Genomic DNA, 22,310 nt, shown 5'->3' with positions numbered 1-22,310 from the left:
CACAATGCAGGAAATTCACAATTACTCAGCAGAGGCTAGATGGCCATCTGTCAGCAATGCTGATTCTATGACCTCAGGCAGATCGTGAGAGGGAGGGCACCTTGGCCATCTTCTGGGAATGGAGTAGGGGTCACTGGGCGTGTGGGGTGTGAGGTAATTGTGAATTTCCTGCATTGTGCAGGGGGTTGGACTAGATGACCCTGGTGGTCCCTTCCAACCCTACGATTCTACGGGCCCTGTCTCACCAGTTGGAAATGGTATTTTGCTTTTTCTTAGGCGCAAAGCTGTGGACAGATCTTGTACCATACTTTGATGAAAATTTGGTAGTGGCAGATAAAAATGCAGCCACCCCACCCCCCACCCCCATGCTCAAAGGGAAGGATAGACACTCTGCTCACTGCAACAGAGTGGAAACAGGAGGCAACAGGGGCATGCGTTTCCAGGCAAAGTTGCTTCCCTGGCTGCACATTTTAATTGACTTACACTTTTTAATTTAGTTGTTAGTGGTCTCGCGGGTCATTAACAGAGAGGTAGGTTATAAACAATGTAGGCACATAAATAAAATCATAGAATCATAGAGTCGGAAAAGGACTCAGGGTCATCTAGTCCAACCCCCTGCACAATGCAGGAAATTCACACCTACCTCCCACCCCTCCAGTGACCACTACTCCATGCCCAGAGGATGGCCAAAAAAACCCTCCAGAATCCCTGGCCAATCTGGCCTAGAGGAAAAAGGCTTCCTGACCCCAAAGTGGCGACTGGCATTTCCCTGGGCATGTAAGAAAGGGCCACGAAAGCCAAACACGGATGCAACCCTTCCTGCCCTCCCTCTCATGATCTAAGTTCACAGAAACTTAGTGATGTGATGCTAACACAATCTAGCCCATCTTTATAAGGGACTGGGGTGGGAGGGGGGGGGAAGAATGGAAAGTAGAGTTTCCAAACTCCAGGTGAGGCCTGGAGATCTCCTGGAATTCCAATGGATCACCAGACTAGAGATCAGTTCCCCTGGAGAAAACTGCCCCTTTGGAGCGGTTCCCAAACTTTTTGAGTCATGGAGCACTTTTCAGGAGAGAAATTTGCATGGAGCACTAATTTTCACCTAGCACCTATATAGGGCTGATATGATGAGCGACAGATGGCAAACTTTGAGTTTGGCACAGTGAACACGGACTGGCCCTTTATAGTTACTGCTTCACAGCACACTGCAGGAGCGAAATAATTTCTACTCGATACTTACCTACACACAGTTCAGGGCCGCAAAAATTCGCAATTTTGAGACATTTGTCACATTTATTTTGTTTTCCTTTCCAATCTCTTCAGGGAGCACTAGGAAATGTTTCGCGGAGCACCAAGTGCTCCGTGGAGCACAGTTTGGGAACTGCTGCTCTATTGCATTATACCCATTCCCAAATCCTGGCATCCATCCCAAAATCTCCAGGAATTTCCCAACCTGGAGCTGGCAACCCTAGGAGGCTAGGGGTCTGATGGCGGTGGATGCTGCTTGGAGGCTTTAGGATTTGGAGAGGCAATGTTTTGGGGTCCACAACGGTTCTGGGTGTGGGAAGAGAGGGAGAAGGAGCTGGGTATGTTTAGCCTGGAGAGGAGAAGACTGAGAGGAGATATGATAACCATCTTCAAGTACTTGACGGGCTGTCATAGAGAGGAGGGTGTCAAGTTGTTTTCTGTTGCCCCAGAAGGTCGGACCAGAACCAACGGGTTGAAATTAAATCAAAAGAGTTTCCATCTAGACATTAGGACTGATTTTCTAACAGTTAGAGCTGTTCCTCAGTGGAACAGGCCTCCTCGGGAGGTGGTGAGCTCTCCTTCCCTGGAGGTTTTTAAACAGAGGCTAGATGGCCATCTGTCAGCAATGCTGATTCTAAGATTGTCGGCAGATCATGAGAGGGAGGGCACCTTGGCCATCTTCTGGGCGAGTAGAGGTCACTGGGGGTGTAGGGGAGGTAGTTGTGAGTTTCCTGCATTGTGCAGGGGGTTGGACTAGATGACCCTGGTGGTCCCTGCCAACTCTATGATTCTAGGGTGGACCAGCTCTGGGGTTTGAGCCAATGTGGTGCAGTGGTTAGAGCACCAGCCTAGGGTGTGGGAGACCCGGGTGCCAATTCCCCACTCCCGTGAAGCTGAGTTACCTCGAGCCAGCCTCTTTCTCACTCGGCCCTCACTTACCTCGCAGGGGTGTTGGGCAGAGGCAAGGATGACAAACCATGCTGTCCCACGCTCTTGGGGTGGCATCAGAGCACACCAGGCTTAACGGGAGTTTTGAGAATTTGGATGGGGAAAATGTGCACCTAGAGAGCAAAAAATCCAAGGCAAAACCTCCCAGGCATAAATGGCCAGGTAGGAGTGGATCACTATGAATCTGGAGCCTCCATCCCCACCGGCTGACTGAAGTAAACGTTTAGGGCGGGGAGGCGGCGACTGCTAACCGGCCGGATCCTCGGCCAGGTTTAAAGGAGAGTCAGCCCTAAGGGGTTGGGTAGGGAGCTGTGGCTCAGTGGTAGAGCCTCTGCTTGGCATGCAGGAGGTCCCCGGTTCAATCCCTGGCATCTCCAGTAAAAGGGACTAGGCAAGTAGGTGATGTGATAGACCCCTGCCCAGGACCCTGGAGAGCCGCTGCCGGTCAGAGTAGACAAACATGACTTTGATGGACCAAGGGTCTGATTCAGTATAAGGCAGCTTCATGTGTGTAAGGGAGGGGCTGTGGCTCACTGGTAGAGCATCTGCTTTGTATGCAGAAGGCCCCAGGTTCAATCCCCGGCATCTCCACTTGAAAAGGACCAGGCAGTAGGGGATGTGAAAGACCTCCTCCTGAGACCCTGCAGAGCCATAGGGAGGGCTGTGGCTCAGTGGTAGAGCATCTGCTTGACATGCCTATTATTTTGGGTGCAGTGGAACACAGGCAGGATGGTGGTGCTGCCCTCGTCTTGTTTGTGGCTTCCTAGAGGCCCCTGGTTGGCCACTGTGTGAACAGACTGCTGGACTTGACGGGCCTCGGTCTGATCCAGCAGGGCCTTTCTTATGTTCTTAATCCCTGCCATCTCCAGTTAAAGGGACTAGGCAAGGAGGTGATGTGAAAGGCCTCTGCCTGAGACCCTGGAGAGCCATGGGGAGGGGCTGTGGCTCAGTGGAGGAGCCTCTGCTTGGCATGCAGAAGGTCCCAGGTTCAATCCCCGGCTTCTCCAGTTGAAAAGGACCAGGCAGTAGGTGATGTGGAAGACCTCTTCCTGAGATGCTGGAGAGCCATGGGAAGGGGCTGGGGCTCAGTGGTATTGGCATGCAGAAGGTCCCAGGTTCAATCCCCGGCATCTCCAGTTAAAGGGACTTGGCAAGGAGGCGACGGGAAAGACCCTGGAGAGGCGCTGCCGGTGGAGTAGACCAGACCGACTTGGATTGGCCCAGGGTCTGGTTCAGCATAAGGCAGCTCCACGCGTTCCTGGGGCGGGGGGCTTCCTCCGAAGGAAACCTGCCCGGGACGGCTCGGCCCCAGAAGGGGGCGTCCGGCCCGCTCCCCCCCCTCCATCCGAGGCCCTGGGCTTGCGGCCGGCCCGGCCCCTTCTCCCCTGGCCGGAGCCGCCCGGGCTGCGGGCGGCCCCTTTCATCACTTCCGCCCCCCATTCCCTTCTCCTCCTCCTCCTCTCCTCCTCCTCCTCGCCATCCCCGCCCGGGAAGGCCAGCCGCAGCAGCCAGCCAGCCAGCCAGCCAGCGGCGGCAGCGGCGGCGAGAAGGGCGGCGAGCGCGGCGGGCCGGAGGAGGCGGCGGCGGCGGCGTCCCGCAGAGCGCAGAGCGCAGAGCGCAGCCCGCCGCCGCCTCCATGGGCGCAGGGCGGGCGGGCCGGGGCTGGGGCCGGGGCCGGGGCGCGCGGGGTCCGGCAGCCGGGGCGTAGCGGCCCGGGCCGGGGGATGGAGCGCGGCGGCGGCGGCGGCGGCGGCGGCGAGGGGCCGCCGGGGGCGGCTCGATAAGGTGAGCCCGGGCAGGGGAGGTCCCTGCTGGGTCCTGGGGTTTGGGGTGGGGAGGGGAGGGGGGTCCTTTCCACTTCCTGGGATTTGGGGAGGGGGGGTTCCTTTCCAGGTCCTGAGATTTGGGGAGGGGAGGGGAGGTCCTTTCCACTTCCTGGGATTTGGGGAGGGGGGTTCCTTTTCAGGTCCTGAGATTTGGGGAGGGGAGGTCCTTTCCACTTCCTGGGATTTGGGGAGGGGGGTTCCTTTCCAGGTCCTGAGATTTGGGGTGGGGAGGTCCTTTCCAGATCCTGAGATTTGGGGAGGGGGGTCCCTTTCCATGTCCTGAGATTTGGGGTGGGGAGGGGAGGTCCTTTCCGCTTCCTGGCATTTGGGGAAGGGATTCCTTTCCAGGTCCTGAGATTTGGGAAGAGGAGGGGGGGTCCTTTCTAGATCCTGTGATTTGGGGAGGGGGGTCCCTTTCCACTTCCTGGGATTTGGGGAGGGGGGTCCCTTTCCAGGTCCTGAGATTTGGGGAGGGGGGTCCTTTCCAGGTCCTGAGATTTGGGGTGGGGAGGGGGGTCCTTTCCAGATCCTGGGATTTGGGGAGGGGGGGTCCCTTTCCAGGTCCTGAGATTTGGGGTGGGGAGGGGAGGTCCTTTCCACTTCCTGGCATTTGGGGAAGGGATTCCTTTCCACTTCCTGAGATTTGGGAAGAGGAGGGGGGGTCCTTTCTAGATCCTGTGATTTGGGGAGGGGGGTCCCTTTCCACTTCCTGGGATTTGGGGAGGGGGGTCCTTTCCAGGTCCTGAGATTTGGGGAGGGGGGTCCCTTTCCAGGTCCTGAGATTAGGGGAGGGGAGGTCCTTTCCACTTCCTGAGATTTGGGGAGGGGGGTCCTTTCCAGGTCCTGAGATTTGGGGAGGAGAGGTCCTTTCCACTTCCTGGGATTTGGGGAGGGGGTCCTTTCCAGGTCCTGTTGCCTGTTCCAGTCGAGGTTTTTTTTGGGGGGAGGGATCCCTCTAGACAGGAGGTTTGCCCAGAGCAGCCTTCAGTTCTGCCCCCCCCCGCAATAATCCCCCCCTCTCCAATTGCTGGTGATCTTCTTGGAATAAGGGCTCCGTCCCCCTCTCCATGTGCTCCCCCAATCTCGATCTAGGTAGCTCATGACCAGATACTTTAACCCCCCCTTTTCCCCCTAGCACTCTCTTTCTCCCGGTCTCTTTCTTCATGCCCCTTCTCTGCCCCCTCAAAGCTGCCCCCCAGTTTTGAAGCTTAGATTTCCTTGCCTACCCCTCGCAGAAAACCCACCCCCTTCCCTAAGTCTTGATCCCCCACTTTTTAATTTTAACGCTTGGGTCCTGCACCCCTTCTTGCATAGTTCCTCCTCTGGGGGCTGTGCCCCCACCCAAGGAGTTGATACCCACCCCAGATGTGATCTCCCCCCCATACACACACTCCTGGATTCTGATTCCCCTCCTCCAGTCCGTTGCTTGCCCCAGTTGGTTTCCCCAGGCCCATTCCTCCCCCAAATATGCTCATGTTAGGCTGTCTTAGCCCCACTCCTCGGCCACCCTAGTAGAACCTGCCCCCCCTTCCGATTCCCTCTCCCATGTTCTGGATCTTGCTTTGGTAATCTCTTTCCGAGGTCCTCCCCCTCACTTTTTCCCTTGGCACCGTGCCCCCCCCCCCCCCCGCCAGATGCTGCTGGCCGGAGAGGAAACTTGCTTTCGTGTCATCCGAGGAGCAGCCCAGTCTTCCGGAGCCCGAATCTCTCTTCCTCTCCACCCCCACTTCTCCCCCTCCCGACCCCAGCTGTGCCAGGTGCCCAAGCAGCCAGCTTGGCAGACCGCGGGCTGGGCAGGAGGGGAGCTCCGTGCTGCTCTGAACCTGGGAAGAAAGGCCTGATTGTGGGAGGAGGAGAGGAAAACGTTCCCTTTCTCGTAAGTCCCATGCGGGTCCCCTGTTTCCTTTTGCTCGTGTTGACTTTACCTCCCTCGAGGGTGCCCGCAGGTAGGGATATGCCCATGCCTGCCAGCTTTTTCTCCTGCCCCCAAAGTTTGGAAGGAAGCCACACCCAATGAACCACTCGGTCATTCTTCTCTCTCTCTCTGTCTTCTGTCTCCTCCTCCTCCTTTTCGTCTGTATTTTTAATTCTTCATCCTCTGTGACCTGGTTAAAGCTGATAGGGTTCAGGCACCTCGCGGTTCAGCCCCAGGACCCTTTTTGTTCCACGGCCTGCCCTGGGATCTGTGAAGGGGGTGGGTTTAAAAAAAAACCACTCCTGAGTCCGCGCAGAGTGCCTGTCGGTTTCATCGGCCACCTTCCCACCTATATACACAAAGCTACCTTGCACTGAATCAGACCCTCGGACCATCAAGGTCAGTATTGTCTACTCGGACTGGCAGCGGCTCTCTAAGGTCTCACGGTGAAGTTTTTCACGTCACTTACTGCTTGGTCCTTTTTAAAACTCGAGATGCCGGGGAATGAACCCGAGACCTGCGTACAAAGCAGATGCTCTGCCGCTGAGCCACAGCCCTTGTTCCGAAGGGCATCTGGCTGGTCGGCGTTGGAAACGGGATGCGGGACCTTCGGTCACATCCCGCCGGACTGCTCTTTTGTTCCTCAATGAGACGCCGAAGGTGTTTGTGTCTGCCAAGTCCTCTCCGGAGGCTTTCTGTGGTCGGTTGGAGAGCCAAATATCCGCTGGGGAGAGTCTGGCAGTGTCTGGGAGGAGGAGGAGGAGAGAGTGAGTGAGTGAGCTAATCCATCCCCGTCTCCACCCATTCCAGAATGGCAAAAGCCAGGGCCTTGCCTGTCGCTGAGGTTAGAAACAGGGCCGATTCTCGGATTTGTTTCTCTCGACTTTATTTGTGATGGTGGAGTCAGCGACTGCGTTAACTTCCTGCCCACAGGACGGAGACAGATAAGGTACACCTCGTCTCCCTGCCTCTCAGCAATGTGGTTTGCCATGTGGCGGCCTGTTTTTCCCCCCCCTGTGCTTGAAGGCCTGGTTTTACAACAGCTGCTCGCCTGGGGAGAGCAGAGTCCGCCTCCAGGCGACCAGAGAGTGAAGCTTTTCTCAGCTGTAGAAGGAGCTGGTCTTTTTTATTTCCTTGTCACCCAAACTTTTTTTTAAAAGTTTTTTTTAAAGGAACCTGTTCTCGGTGTTCCTGTTTGCTGGGGAATCCTTACGTGTTGCAGGGGGCTTTGGGGACATGTTTTATGGAGCACAGTTAATTCCTAAAGGGGGGTGGTCGAGCTGGTACTTTGAATTGAGAGCAGCGCACTTCAGAACTTCTTGAAGCTTCATGGTGTGAGGAAAGCTGTGGGTAAGCCAGCGTGGTGTAAGGGTACCATGCTGGAGCAGAACCAGGGAGACCTGGGTTCAAATCTCCACTCAGCTATGAAGCTCACCGGGTGACTTTAGACTAGTTCTTCTCTCTTCGCCTTGCCCACCTCACAGGGTTGTTGTGAGGGCAGAAGGAAGGGGAGAGCCCTGCTTGCTGCCCTGATATTGGAGGACGGGTAGGATAAAAATGCTCCAGGCAGTTAGACGTTGTTCAGTGGGGCTTATTCCCAATGAAGTGCTCTTAGCATTACAGTGTAAACCAATCCCCCAAATGAGTATCAACCAAACCAGGGGGGTAATGCAGGAACTTGGTACTTGCGCTCATTCCCAAAAACAGGGTTGATAACACCTGGGGGGGGGGGCAATTTAGATTAGCAAAACTGCAAATGGAGAAAGGGTTACAAGTAGGGTTGCCAACCTCCAGGTGGTGGCTGGAGATCTCCCGCTATTACAACTGATCTCCAGGTGACAGCGATCAGTTCCCCTGGAGAAAATGGCCGCTTTGGCAATTGGACTCTATGGCATTGAAGTCCCTCCCCTCTCCAAACCCTGCTTCCCTCAGGCTCCACCCCCAAAATCTCCAGGTATTTCCCAACCTGGAGCTGGGAACCCTAGTTATAAGCCCTTCCTCCACGCACTGTGCTCTAGATCGAATTGGAGCTGCTGTAAAATTACTTAAGGTTGTGATATCTGGCCCTGTGTTACGGAAAGATACCGGCTAGATATTAGGAATTTTTTTTTTTAAGTAAGAGTTGTTCGGTAGTGGAATCGGCTACCTAGGGAGGTGGTGAGCTCCCCCTCACTGGCAGTCTTCAAGCAGAGGCTGGATGAACACTTGTCAGGGATGCTTTAGGCTGGTCCTGCATTGAGCAGGGGGTTGGACTAGATGGCCTCTATGGCCCCTTCCCACTCTATGATTCTATGACCCTAAACCCACAAGCAGTGGGCTGGGCACGCTGGGTATTTAAAAAGGGGAAAACCGTGGACCCCCAGTCCCCCTACTTAACGGGTCAGAGAGGGGGACATTAAATTGCAGCAGAGAGGAGCATGTTCCAGGTGAGGTTTTTTTTGGGGGGAGAGCGGGAAGAGATAAGGGGAGGGTTCACCGGACTGGCGTCTGCCGCTCAGGTGGAGGAGTGGGGAATCGAACCCGGTTCTCCAGATCAGACTCCACCGCTCCAGACCACCGCTCTTAACCACTACACCACTCTGGCTCTCAGTCGAAACACTTGGAAAAACTTCCTAGTGGGGAGAGTTGTTCCACAGGGGGTCCAGTTCCCTAGGGGTGGGTGGGCTCTCTCCCGCCGGGACAAGATCTCAGAAAAGGTGAGTTTAGGATCCTTCCTTTGCCGAGAGATTATCTAGGTCGGCCTCTGGCTTTCAGTCTCTCGTGCTGGGAAGGCCCCCAGCCCTTCCAGGTGTAATTTACCCCCCCCCCCATCGACGGCAGCCGCAAACCCACAAGCCCTGCAGGGAGGAGAGGTGTCTGCATAATCACAGGGCAAGGAAGCCGCTGTCGCTGGTGTTGTGGAAGGGGGGCTCTCCTCCCCCTCCTGCCTCCCCATAGGTTTCGACCGGCAGCAATTTGGCGTCTGGCTTGCGGTGTCTGACGTGGCCGGTAGCCTGCTTTGCTCGAAGGAGCACCTGCCACAGCTGGAGCGGGGGGGGGGGGAAGCGAGAGTGATTGTCTGGAAACTTCTCTTGCGCTCTAGTCCTCGGTGTGGTTTTGGGGTCGCCTTCGCTAGCCGGTTGGGAAGAGGAAGCGTCCGCCCGTTTTAGACTGCGAAAGTAGCTGGGGGTGGAGAAGGTTTCAGTGGATTTTGTTGGCTGCCTTTTTTAAGCCCTCTTGCACAGGTTTCCTGTTCTCTGAAATGAGCTTGCCAGTCATTTCTCACTGCCCCAGAACTCTCTACCATTCTCCCTCGCTGCCCCATCTGCCTGGCACTGCCTGCCATTCTCCTTCATTGTCCCTCATCTGGAGCTCCCTGCTGTTCTCCCTCACTGCCCCTTGTGCCTAGAATTCCCTACCGTTCTCCTTCACTGGCCTCATGTCTGTAACTCCCTGCTTTTCTCCTTCACTGTACCTTATGCCTAGAACTCCCTCCTATTCTCCTTCACTGCCCGCTTGTGTCTAGAATTCCCTGCCATTCTCCCTCACTGGCTGTCATCTCTGGAACTCCCTGCCACGCTCCCTCATTGCCCCATCTGCCTGGAACTCCCTGCCACGCTCCCTCACTGCCCCATCCGCCTGGAACTTCCTGCCACGCTCCCTCATGCCCCATCTGCCTGGAACTCCCTGCCACGCTCCCTCACTGCCCCATCTGCCTGGAACTCCCTGCCACGCTCCCTCATGCCCCATCTGCCTGGAACTCCCTGCCACGCTCCCTCATGCCCCATCTGCCTGGAACTCCCTGCCACGCTCCCTCACTGCCCCATCTGCCTGGAACTCCCTGCCATGCTCCCTCACTGCCCCATCTGCCTGGAACCCCCTGCCATGCTCCCTCATTGCTTCATCTGCCTGGAACCCCCTGCCACGCTCCCTCACTGCCCCATCTGCCTGGAACTCCTTGCCACGCTCCCTCACTGCCCCATCTGCCTGGAACCCCCTGCCACGCTCCCTCACTGCCCCATCTGCCTGGAACTCCCTGCCACGCTCCCTCACTGCCCCATCTGCCTGGAACTCCCTGCCACGCTCCCTCACTGCCCCATCTGCCTGGAACTCCCTGCCACGCTCCCTCATGCCCCATCTGCCTGGAACTCCCTGCCACGCTCCCTCACTGCCCCATCTGCCTGGAACTCCCTGCCATGCTCCCTCACTGCCCCATCTGCCTGGAACTCCCTGCCATGCTTCCTCACTGCCCCATCTGCCTGGAACCCCCTGCCATGCTCCCTCATTGCTTCATCTGCCTGGAACCCCCTGCCACGCTCCCTCACTGCCCCATCTGCCTGGAACTCCCTGCCACGCTCCCTCACTGCCCCATCTGCCTGGAACTCCCTGCCACGCTCCCTCATGCCCCATCTGCCTGGAACTCCCTGCCACGCTCCCTCACTGCCCCATCTGCCTGGAACTCCCTGCCATGCTCCCTCACTGCCCCATCTGCCTGGAACTCCCTGCCATGCTTCCTCACTGCCCCATCTGCCTGGAACCCCCTGCCATGCTCCCTCATTGCTTCATCTGCCTGGAACCCCCTGCCACGCTCCCTCACTGCCCCATCTGCCTGGAACTCCCTGCCACGCTCCCTCACTGCCCCATCTGCCTGGAACTCCCTGCCACGCTCCCTCATGCCCCATCTGCCTGGAACTCCCTGCCACGCTCCCCTCACTGCCCCATCTGCCTGGAACTCCCTGCCATGCTCCCTCACTGCCCCATCTGCCTGGAACTCCCTGCCATGCTTCCTTACTCCCCCATCTGCCTGGAACCCCCTGCCACGCTCCCTCACTGTCCCATCTGCCTGGAACTCCCTGCCACGCTCCCTCACTGCCCCATCTGCCTGGAACTCCCTGCCACGCTCCCTCACTGCCCCATCTGCCTGGAACTCCCTGCCACGCTCCCTCATGCCCCATCTGCCTGGAACTCCCTGCCACGCTCCCTCACTGCCCCATCTGCCTGGAACTCCCTGCCATGCTCCCTCACTGCCCCATCTGCCTGGAACTCCCTGCCATGCTTCCTCACTGCCCCATCTGCCTGGAACCCCCTGCCATGCTCCCTCATTGCTTCATCTGCCTGGAACCCCCTGCCATGCTCCCTCACTGCCCCATCTGCCTGGAACTCCCTGCCATGCTTCCTCACTGCCCCATCTGCCTGGAACCCCCTGCCATGCTCCCTCATTGCTTCATCTGCCTGGAACCCCCTGCCACGCTCCCTCACTGCCCCATCTGCCTGGAACTCCTTGCCACGCTCCCTCACTGCCCCATCTGCCTGGAACTCCCTGCCACGCTCCCTCACTGCCCCATCTGCCTGGAACTCCCTGCCACGCTCCCTCATGCCCCATCTGCCTGGAACTCCCTGCCACGCTCCCTCACTGCCCCATCTGCCTGGAACTCCCTGCCATGCTCCCTCACTGCCCCATCTGCCTGGAACTCCCTGCCATGCTTCCTCACTGCCCCATCTGCCTGGAACCCCCTGCCATGCTCCCTCATTGCTTCATCTGCCTGGAACCCCCTGCCACGCTCCCTCATTGCCCCATCTGCCTGGAACCCCCTGCCACGCTCCCTCACTGCCCCATCTGCCTGGAACCCCCTGCCACGCTCCCTCACTGCCCCTCATGCCTGGAACCCCCTGCCACGCTCCCTCACTGCCCCATCTGCCTGGAACCCCCTGCCACGCTCCCTCACTGCCCCATCTGCCTGGAACCCCCTGCCACGCTCCCTCACTGCCCCTCATGCCTGGAACCCCCTGCCACGCTCCCTCACTGCCCCATCTGCCTGGAACCCCCTGCCACGCTCCCTCACTGCCCCATCTGCCTGGAACCCCCTGCCACGCTCCCTCACTGCCCCTCATGCCTGGAACCCCCTGCCACGCTCCCTCACTGCCCCATCTGCCTGGAACCCCCTGCCACGCTCCCTCACTGCCCCATCTGCCTGGAACCCCCTGCCACGCTCCCTCACTGCCCCATCTGCCTGGAACTCTTTCCCAGGATACCTGCATGGCACCACCCTTTCCCTTCTATCCCCAATTCCCACCTTTTGGCTATATCCCTTTGCCCTCATCTCCTATGGGAAGGAAACCTTTGTGCGTGGAACTCAAGCAGAGTACACATATTTCTCCCTGGTTTCCCCCTCCTTTCCCTTTTCCTCCCCTCCTCGTCTTCTATTTATTAAGGCGTAGATGTCCCCGGCTTCCAGTGAAGCTCCCACCATACTGTTGTAGACTTAGCGGCCAGATTGTCTCCTCAGAAGTAAATCCCATTGCGTTCCATTGAGTTCAATGGGGTTTACTCTCTTGTCAGTGAATGTTGGATTGCGGCCCAAGAGGATGATCCGTTTTTGCCTCAAGAATGGTCTCGGGCAAGTGTTCCCCTCCCCATCTAGGGGAGGAGAATTGTGGCGTACCTTGCAAGGTCGTTGTAAGGGTTGTTGTATTTTTGAACTCTCCAAGTTGTTGCATGAGGCTGAGGGTAACGGCTCCTTTTTGAAATAACACACTGGAAGGGACATTGTACCCTCAAGTCAAATCTAAGGCAGTTAAGATTAACTCTCGCTCCCCCGATTGGTAAGAAAATCACTTTTGTGGATTATTGTACGGATTAACACTCTGCAGGGTTGTTGTGTATCCCCTGTGCTGCTCGGGAAGGGCTACACAAAGATCGTGGTGCTCGGCAAGGAAACTTAAAGATGAGCAGAGGCGAGCGTTGGCAGCGCAGCGCAGTGGTTAGTGCAGTGGAGTAGGATGTATGAGACTCGAGTGCGAATCCCTCCTCAGCCGCAAAGCTTTCTCGGTTACCGCAGGCCGCTTCTTTTTCACCCCGACTGACCTCACAGGGTTGTTGTGAAGATAAAAGAGGCAGAGGGAGAGAACAGCTATGCTGATTTGTGTGTTCTGATGTATTGCGGAGGGGGAGGGACACATGGGAACGTGCTTTTCTTTGCCCCCTCCTCATTGCCATGCCCCCTCCCCTCTCCCTTGCAGCGTCTCCCATGGGCCTGATCAACCGCCAGCGCATGACATGGAACTTTGCGCCAAGAAACGCCCCCCAGGTAAGGCCCTTTAGGAGGACCGGGCTGGGGTGGTGGTCGGGAAAGACCAGGTGATGGTGAATGTGGTGTACGAAAGAGAGAAAGAGGCGGGAGGGGGGATCCCTCCACAAAGCCCGCCCGGCTCCGCGTTGTTTCTCAGCTGGATAAGGTTGCCAATTTATTTCTACCGGCCCTGGCGCCTTTAATGCACGTGCGCAACTGAGTCAAGCTCATCTCCAAAACGTGACGGGCTTTGTCTGTTCCTAGGGATGCCAACCTCCAGGTACTAGCTGGAGATCTCCTGCTGTGACAATTGATCTCCAGCCGATGGAGATCAGTTCCCCTGGAGAAAATATAAACTGATAATCCTAAAGGGGAATGAAGGTACTAAGATGTTCAATAAACAAACCTCTGTCAGGTAGTACCTTCTGTCTGGGAGTATAACTTGTTAATGATTTATAACAAATCTCTTTAAATGAATTTACCCATATTCAGGTTGCTAATTCACCGGGGACATTTCCAAATTTTGTACAACTACAACTTCCACTGCTTACATTTATAATTGAAAACAGAAAACTTACAGATGACACATCACAGTAAATACGATGATAGTCCCAAACAAATATGCAATAAACTAATCCAACAGGTAGTGTTCTGTGTTACAGATATTGTTTTACACCCTAGTCAAATAATATGTTCCAAATATAATGTACAGACTTTTCGCAGTCAGTTCAAATTTCCAGTTATGCAAATTAAACCAATACTAAACCGTGAGCTTATGCAGGTTGTAGTATCCACATGTAGTCTCCCTTGAAACAAATTTGAACAAGTTCCCGGGTCTAAACTTGTTTCGTACAGTGACTTCTTCAGTAAGTACCCTGAAATCCTAATATAAATGTATTATATGTGAAATCTATTCTTAAAGTATTAAGAATCATTATTTAGGCAAACATAAGTCAATAAGAAATGATTTTACCTTACCAAATTCCTATATAGTTGATATCTAATAGCTCTTTCACAACGCTGCCTTCTAAGAAATAATACAAAATTAGACTTCAAATCTTTTTAGGTTAGTATTATACACACACACACACACACAAATATATATATATATTAACGATCTTTTAATATTGCCTGAGACAATTTCTTTAAGCAGTCCCTCTCGTTCTATCTTCTTTTGGCCCGTTATCTATCGGAGCCTATCTGTCCCTCTAAGCCAGTGGTTCCCAACCTTTTTTTGACCAGGGACCACTAGGACTTTTTTGTTCGGTGCAGGGACCCCAAGGTTCAAAGTAAAAATTCTGACAATTTGAAAATAAACTTTAATCGTAACTGTTAGTTAAACATTAAACTTAGAATAACGTTTGAATATATATTTTTATAATAGAGAACTTTTAATTGAAAATATTAATTTATTATGGGTGTATAACTTTGTTTCGCGGATCTTAATTTAGTTCTCACGGACCCCTGGGGGTCCACGGACCCCTGGTTGGGAACCAGTGCTCTAAGCTCTAAGCGCCAGAGCGAGCCGGGCCCGTTTTTTAATTTTATGGTTCCCGGATCCGTTGGCAGGCTGGCGACCTACCTCGCAGGGGCGTTGTGTGGGCGAAACCCACACGGGACGGGGGAAACCGCAGCCTGTCTCTTGGAAGGAGCGGACGAGATAAAACGAAAGAAGCAATAAAAACAGGGATGCTCAGGAAGAAGGCTGGGGGCGGGAAAGGGGGGAATCGGAGAGACCGGCCCGGGGTGTGATAGACAGCAGCTGTCACCCCCTGGATATCTCTATCTTGCTCTTTCAGCTCTAGTATGGGGGGGGGAAGCAACAAGGAGAAAGGCCCTCCCCTTCTCTGTCCCCCCCCCATGCAACGGTTTCCTAGGTGATGCCATCCCGGCCCTTCATTGGCTGCTGTGCGACGGTGGGCGGCCCCAGCTCTTCAATGTCAGCGTGGAGTTTTCCCCTGCAGCCAGTGGGGAGGGGGGACCGGAGCAGGATGGGGGGGACGGATCGGGGAGGCCGGCGGGGGGCCTCCGTCTAAGGGCCAGGGGTCTCCTGGACGCCCCCCCCCACCTCTGACTATATACCCGGTCCAGGCCTGCGGTAACCATGACGATCCCCAAGGAGATGCCCGAGAAATGGCCCTGGGTCGCCGTGGCGACGGGCAGCCGTGGCCAGACGCTTGGGGGGACAGGTATTTTTTTGGGGGGGGAGCGATGTGAAAGTTTGGGGGGGTCGGAGAGCAGGGGCCGGGGGTCTCACAGAGCCCCCCCCACCGCTTTGTCCTGAATCGCTCTCCCCTAAGGATGCTGTCACTGCAGCTTTCTCCGAACATTACCTCATTCTCCGCCTGCTCCCCCCCCCCAGGTCCTCTCCTTTGTATTCTGGCTTGTTTTTTTGAGGGAGAAAGGGGGGGCCGCTGCCTTGACAGAAGGAATAGCCCCCTCCCCTCCATCCCTGCCGGTGACCTTGCTTCAAGCCTTTATTGGGGGTGGGGGTGGGGGTCGTTCGCCAGCGGTCGAGAGGTAAGGTCATCCGTATGGGACCATGCATTGCCCACCCAGAGGACTGTTCCCCGCCCTCCGGTTTCTTCCGATATTTGGGGCTAGAGCCAAGACACAGAGTATTCTTGGGGTGCAGACCTGGGCAGGTGTTAAAGGGTTTTTTTTGGGGGGGGTTGCAACATTTTCGAACCGACCGTCCTTTTTGGGACGCTTGGGGCGGTGCAAGGGCGAGAAGGAGGGAAGCGCCGTGGGTCAGGACCAGGAGGGTGCTGGTGAACTGGGGTACGTGTGGGTTGGGTGTCACGGTGAACTGGGATACGTGTGGGTCGGGTGTCACGGCTGCGGGGGGGGGGAGAGATCCCCCCCACTGACTCGCCTTTCGGTTCATTTCAGAGGAGGAAAGGAGGGTGAAAGCGAACGCCCGGGAGTATAACGAAAAGTTCCAGTACGCGGTGAGTGGGGGATTTGGGGGTGGTTGGGTGGGTTTTATGTCCTGCTTTTAGCGAGGTGGGGAATTTATTGATCCAGACCTAGATGTCAGAAGTATAATGGAATGGCTCAGGAAGGTGCTTTTATGAGGAACCAGTCTGTGCCACTCTGTACGGTACGCGTTACCTGTTTATTGTGCAGCCTATCCTTACGAGCCTTGTTTTTGACTTTTGTTGTTCCAGTTGGGGGTGGATTGGATATTAAAGGGGGGGTATACAGTTATACAGCTGATAGGAAGAAAGTAGATTCCTCTGAAACGTGGGGTTGGAGGAGAGTGTTACGGATACCGTGGACTGCCAAAGAAACAAATCAGTGGGTTCTAGATCAAATCAAGCCTGAACTGACCCTAGAAGCTAAAATGACTAAACTGAGGCTGTCACATGAACACATGAAGCTGCCTTATACTGAATCAGACCCTTTGTCCATCAAAGTCAGTATTGTCTACTCAGATCGGCAGCAGCTCTCCAGGGTCTCAGGCAGAGGTCTTTCACATCACCTCCTTGCCGAGTCCCTTTAACTGGAGATGCCGGGGATCGAACCTGGGACCATCTGCATGCCAAGCAGATGCTCTACCAATGAGCTACAGCCCTGTCGTACTTTGGTCACATTATGAGAAGACGAGAGTCATTGGAAAAGACAATCGTGCTAGGAAAAGTGGAGGGCAGCAGGAAAAGAGGAAGACCCAACAAGAGATGGATTGACTCTGTAAAGGAAGCCACAGCCTTCAGTTTGCAAGACGTGAGCAAGGCTGTTAAAGATAGGACATTTTGGAGGATGTTGATTCATAGGGTCGCCATGAGACGGAAGGAACTTGATGGCACTTAACACACATTATACATTATACACAGGGAGGGAAGGCAGCATGGTACAGCCCGATCCCGTAAGCTAAGCAGGGTTGGTACTTGGAAAGGAGACCTCCAAGGAAGACTGCAGAGAAAGGCAATGGCAAACCACCTCTGATTCTCATTTGCCTTGAAAGCCCCTTGCTGGGGTCATTATCTGTTGGAAGCTAAGCAGGGTACACACACATGAAGCTGCCTTATACTGAATCAGACCCCTGGTCCATCAAAGACAGTAGTGTCTACTCAGACCAGCAGCAGCTCTCCAGGGTCTCAGGCAGAGGTCTTTCACATCACCTACTTGCCTAGTCCCTTTAACTGGAGATGCCAGGGATTGAACCTGGGACCTTCTGCATACCAAGCAGATGCTCTACCACTGAGCCACAGTACTTGGATGGAAGACCATCAAGGAAGGCTCTGCAGAGGAAGGCAATGGCAAACCAACTCTTCTTCTCACTTACCTTGAAAGACTGTTACTGGGGTTGCCAGAAGTTGGCTGCGACTTGACGGCACATACATTATACACATACTCACCCCTCTTAGAGAACGGGCAGGGTGGGTGATTTTGTGGTGGTTGCTATTGGAATCCAGACTTAGTTGGGAAGACTTTGGAGGGGGGGGGCTGAAGATGGTGATCAGTCCCCTGCTGTTGCGTGCAAAAGGACTCATGCAGGGGGGCGGCAGGGAAACCCCTTCTCTGCAACAGATCCTGGCAGGCAGCTGCCAAGCAGAGAAGGAGTTACTGAGCTGGATGGATCAGGGTGGGGTTACCATCTCAGGGCTGGGCATTTCCTGGACATTTGGAGGTAGAGCCTGGGGGGGGGGTTTGGGGAGGGGAGGAACCTCAGCAGGGTATAATGCCATAGAGTCCACCCTCCTAAGCAGCCAGGGGAAAAGATCTCTGTCATCTGAAGGTCAGTTGTAATTGTAGGAGAACTCTGGGCTCCACCTAGAAGTTAGCTCCTCTAGACCCAGGATAAGACAGCTGCATGTGTGAATGGTTGGTCTGGGAGTGGGATGGGGTCAGGGAAGCATCACCTATGGAGATGGGGCCGTTTCTCCAAAGTGGTTTCTTTCCCCCCAGTATGCCAAGACTGACCCCCCTCCCCTCTCACTCGGGTGTGTCTTTGAATAACTTCCCATCCAGGGACAAAAGCCGGTCTGCGGTTATAAATAGATCTGTGGGGGGGGGGGGCACGAAAAGCATGGGGGGAGGGGTGTCGAAGGAAGGAGACCTTTGGCCTTACCAGGATGTTGCTGGCTTACCGCCCCCTCCCCAGGGAGCTGGAGATTCACTCTTTGAAACAATTAAATGTGTTTCTTTTTTTTTCCTTTTCTCTTTTTTGTATTGGTGGACTGGAGCATGAGATGTGTGTGTGTGTGGGGGGGTCTGTTGGAGAAATCCGGGTTGCCAACTCCAGGTTGGGAAATTCCTGGCAATGTGGGGTGGAGCCTGGGGGAGGGCAGGGTTTGGGGAAGGGCTCAACGGAGTATATAATGCCATACAATGCAGCCGTTTTCTCCAAAGGAACTGGTTTTGGACATCTGGAGATCAATTGTAACAGCGGGAGATCTCCAGGCATCACCTGGTGGGGAGAGGGGCCACCCCCTGCTTGCTTGACTTCCCATTCCCACAACCCCTCCCTCCCCTTTCTCCTCCAGAGTAACTGCATCAAGACGTCAAAGTACAACATGGTCACCTTCCTGCCCATCAACCTCTTCGAGCAGTTCCAGGAAGTGGCCAACACTTACTTTCTCTTCCTCCTCATCCTCCAGGTGAGGCTCCCACAGGTCCCCTCTAGGTCGGAGTGGGGAGATCAGCTTTCTCCCTGGCCAGGGACAGTTCTCTGGCTGAGCCACCCTCAGCGGCTGCTTGGGGCAGCCCACCGAGGAGGGTGCTCCAACCATGGCAGGTGACGGGCACCCCTTCCTGGCCCCCCGCCACATCCGGCCTCTTCTGCTGGTTAAAGTGTAGGACTAGGGTCTCGAAAACCTGGGTTCGAATCCCCACTATGCCCTGGAAGCTTGCAGGGTGACCTTGAGCCAGTCACACACGGTCAGCTGAAGCTACCCGACAGGGCTGTTGTGAAGACAAAATGGAGGAGAGGAGAATGATGCAAGCTGCTTTGAAGAAGGAGGAGTTGGTTTTTATATGCCAACTTTATCTACCACTTAAGGGAGAATCAAACCGGCTTACCGTCGCCTTCCCCTCCCCACAACAGACACCCTGTGAGGTAGGTGGGGCTGAGAGAGCTCTAAGAGAGCTGTGACTAGCCCAAGGTCACCCAGCTGGCTTCGTGTGGAGGAGGGGGGAAACAGATCCAATTCTCCAGATTAGCGTCCACCGCTCCAAACCACCGCTCTTAACCGCCACACTACGTTGGCACCGCACTTTGGTTACCCAGCAGGGAGAAAGGCAGGGTATAAGTAAAGTAAGTAAATAATCGGGGTTTGGAACCAGCCAGTGGCAAAAGGCCCAAGAGGGAATGTGGCAAGAAAATACCTCGGACCCATCCTGTTTCCTGTTTATTTCCTGAGGCTTTGTTTTCTCACATCTCTGGGGGTCCCATTCCCGTTCCCTCACTAGGCGTTTTTTTCCCTTGAGGAGGTGTAAGGTATAAGTGAGGTAGTGGTTAGCATGCTGGATGAGGTTTTGGGAGACCCGAGTTCAAATCTCTGCCCTGCCGCGAAAGCTTGGGCCAGTCACATGCTCTCAGCCTAATCGACCTCACAGGGTTGTTGTGAGGATAAAACAGGAGAAGGAAACGACGCAAACCGGTCTGGGTCCCCATCGGGGGAGAATGGCAGGGTGGAAATGAAACAAATAAACCCAGCAGCACTTTCCTGCCAGTGACCCTTCTCCGTCTCTTCCCTCCCCACAGCTGATCCCGCAAATCTCCTCTCTCTCATGGTTCACCACCATAGTGCCTTTGGTTCTCGTGCTCACCATCACGGCGGTCAAGGACGCCACCGACGATTATGTAAGTGGTGTGGGGAGGGGGCGAGGCTCGGGGGGGCAGCTGTGGGGTCAAGGACCCACCTTAGTGACCTGTGCGTACATTAATAACGCTGGCGCTGGGGATTTGCTCTCCTGCCGCAGTTTGCACAAAAGGAACGACCTTGCACGTGTGTACCGCTGTGAGATCAGTGCACCGTGGAAAGTGTTCAGTGTAGAGAAAAGGAGCATGACCCTTGTGGTGATACATATTAGGGGATGTCCTGCTGGCGTCTTCTGTAGGTGCAGCGGGGTTTGGTGGGGCGAATGTAGGCGCATCGGGGTTTGCCCCGCTCGTTCTCACGCTGATGTCTCTCTGCAGTTTCGCCACAAGAGTGACAACCAGGTGAACAATCGTCAGTCTCAGGTGTTGATCAATGGAATGTGAGTGTCGTTTCATCAACCGTGGATCGTGGCCGGGGCGGGGGGGGGGGCGGAGAGAAAGCTGGGAAGCGGAGTGGGGAAATGATGGGCACGCTTAGGGGGTTGTCTTCCTATTGTCAAAGTGTTTGGAGTAAGTCGTGGGGGGATAAATCTCTGCGTACCTTTGCCAGGCGGCGCTATCAGGGGAAGGCCTCGGTCTCTATGCCCTGTTGTTGGCCCTCCAGAGGAACCAGTTGGGCGCTGTGTGAGACGGGATGCTGGACCAAATGGGCCACTGGTTTGATCCAGCCAGGGCTCTTCTTATGTTCTCATGAGATACTGAGCCCGGTAGCTTGTGCTTCAGGGAGATATTTGGGGCTCCTCAATTAGTTACATTTTTATCCCGCCCTTCCTCTGCAGAGCTCAACATGGCAAATATTTTATTCTCACAACAACCCTGTGAGGTAAGTTAGGTCGAGAGAGGCTGATTGGCCCAGTGTCACCAGAGTGATTTTCCTGACCGAGTGAGGATTTGAAACTCGGTTTCTCCAGTCCGACTGTGAAACTCCAGCCATTCCTGCATACTTCTTCAGTGATGCAGAGGTATAAATGGATGCCACATATCTGGCATCCATTTATACCTCTGCGTTTCTGCTTCTTTAATAATTGTTGCTATGTTTTTTGAGTCTTTAAAGCCCTTTGCTTACACTAATCACTACAACAGCCCTGAAAGGTAGGCCAGTACTACAATTCCCATGCTGAAATGGCCGGCTTGGTCCTTATCATCTACATAAGCAGAGCCCCCGGTGGATTAGATCAACAGGTACCTACTGGAAGCTGATGTAGAAACCCCAAAAGCGGATGCCTGAGAGCCGTAGTTTCCCCCCAGCTTCTAGTATTTGGAGGTAGACTGCCTCTGAACCTGGAGTTTCCGTTTGGCTCTTAAGGTGAATAGCTGCTGATAGGTCTCTTCTCCAGCAATCCTTGCGGCCTCGGTGAGATTTGAATGCAGGACTTTCAGAGCTCACATTTTGAACTCGGATGCAGCGCTAGCTCTAGTGGTAGGAGAGAGTGCTTGAAAGAAGTTAGGGAGGGGCTTCCCACCCACCTGATACCCTCCCCTCCTGGTTTTGGCTCTTCCTTACCCCTCGCTCTCTGGCTCGATTTTCCGCAGACTCCAGCAAGAACAGTGGATGAACGTTCGAGTCGGTGACATCATCAAGTTGGAAAACAACCAGTTTGTGGCAGTAAGTCTTATGTGGTGGTGGGGAGGGGTTCAAGGAGGGTGGTTTGGGGTTGGATCCAGATATGTTAATGCTGAAGGAGGAATCTGTGCAATGTGGGTCGTGGTCATCCGTCCGTCCCCCACAGCAAATGGATTAGGCGCACACGCTTGGGGGAAGTTTTCCTGTTCCAGTGTGGCTGAAAAGAATGTGCAGACGCGCACATCTTAGAGAGAGCCACCACCAGTCTGAGTAGGCAGTGCTGAGCCAGTGTGGTGTAGTGGTTAAGCGCGGTGGATTCTAATCTGGTGAGCCGGGTTTGATTCCCCGCTCCTCCACATGAGCGGCGGAGGCTAATCTGGAGGACTGTGTTCGATTCCCCACTCCTCCACATGAAGCCAGCTGGTGGCCAGTCACAGTTCTCTCCGAACTCTCTCAGCCCCACCTACCTCACAAGGTGTGGGAAGAGGAATGGAAGGGGATTGTAAGCCGGTTGGAGACTCCTTAAAGGTAGAGAAAATCAGGGCATAAAAACCAACTCTTCTTCTTCTAAATGGGCCGGAGGAATGATTCAGTCCAAGACAGCTTCATGAGCTGTCTTGTTATCCTGCCCAAGGAATTCAGGGCGGCACGCATTTCCCTCTGCTTCTCTGTGTTATCCTCACAACAACCCTGTGAGGTAGGTGAGGCCGAGCGAGAAAGTGACTGTCCCAGGGCCACCCAGCAGGTTTGACCGCTGAGCGGGGTCTCCCTTGGCCTCCCCGATCCTGTTCTGATTATTATGTTGCAGTAGTGGATCCTTCCGATCTCACCCTCCCTCTTACCTGTCCCCAGGCTGACCTGCTCCTCCTATCTAGCAGTGAACCTCACGGCCTTTGTTACATCGAGACCGCCGAGCTCGACGGGTGAGTAACGG

At 54.8% G+C, this 22,310-nt stretch overlaps 1 protein-coding gene and 1 non-coding gene across 2 annotated transcripts in view; both read left to right on the top strand.

Moving 5' to 3' along the window:
- The first annotated feature begins 2,715 nt into the window (after nt 1-2,715).
- On the top strand, nt 2,716-2,787 carry TRNAT-UGU (transfer RNA threonine (anticodon UGU)). The gene has a single exon. It is a non-coding gene; the product is annotated as a tRNA-Thr (tRNA).
- Nucleotides 2,788-3,939: 1,152 nt separating this feature from the next.
- Nucleotides 3,940-22,310, top strand: part of ATP8B2 (ATPase phospholipid transporting 8B2) — a 49,924-nt gene continuing 31,553 nt past the window's right edge. Inside the window, exons 1-8 of the mRNA XM_056853505.1 lie at nt 3,940-3,981; nt 12,937-13,004; nt 15,879-15,937; nt 18,476-18,589; nt 19,696-19,794; nt 20,131-20,192; nt 21,346-21,418; nt 22,229-22,299. Of these exons, the coding sequence (XP_056709483.1) occupies nt 12,974-13,004; nt 15,879-15,937; nt 18,476-18,589; nt 19,696-19,794; nt 20,131-20,192; nt 21,346-21,418; nt 22,229-22,299 (509 nt within the window). The 5' untranslated portion in view covers nt 3,940-3,981; nt 12,937-12,973. The remainder of the gene's footprint in view (nt 3,982-12,936; nt 13,005-15,878; nt 15,938-18,475; nt 18,590-19,695; nt 19,795-20,130; nt 20,193-21,345; nt 21,419-22,228; nt 22,300-22,310) is intronic.

Source organism: Euleptes europaea, chromosome 7 (assembly GCF_029931775.1).
Source record: "Euleptes europaea isolate rEulEur1 chromosome 7, rEulEur1.hap1, whole genome shotgun sequence".
NCBI classification, from domain to species: Eukaryota; Metazoa; Chordata; class Lepidosauria; order Squamata; family Sphaerodactylidae; genus Euleptes; species Euleptes europaea.
Note: the sequence above shows the minus strand (reverse complement) of the source record. Positions and strands in the feature narration are given on the sequence as shown.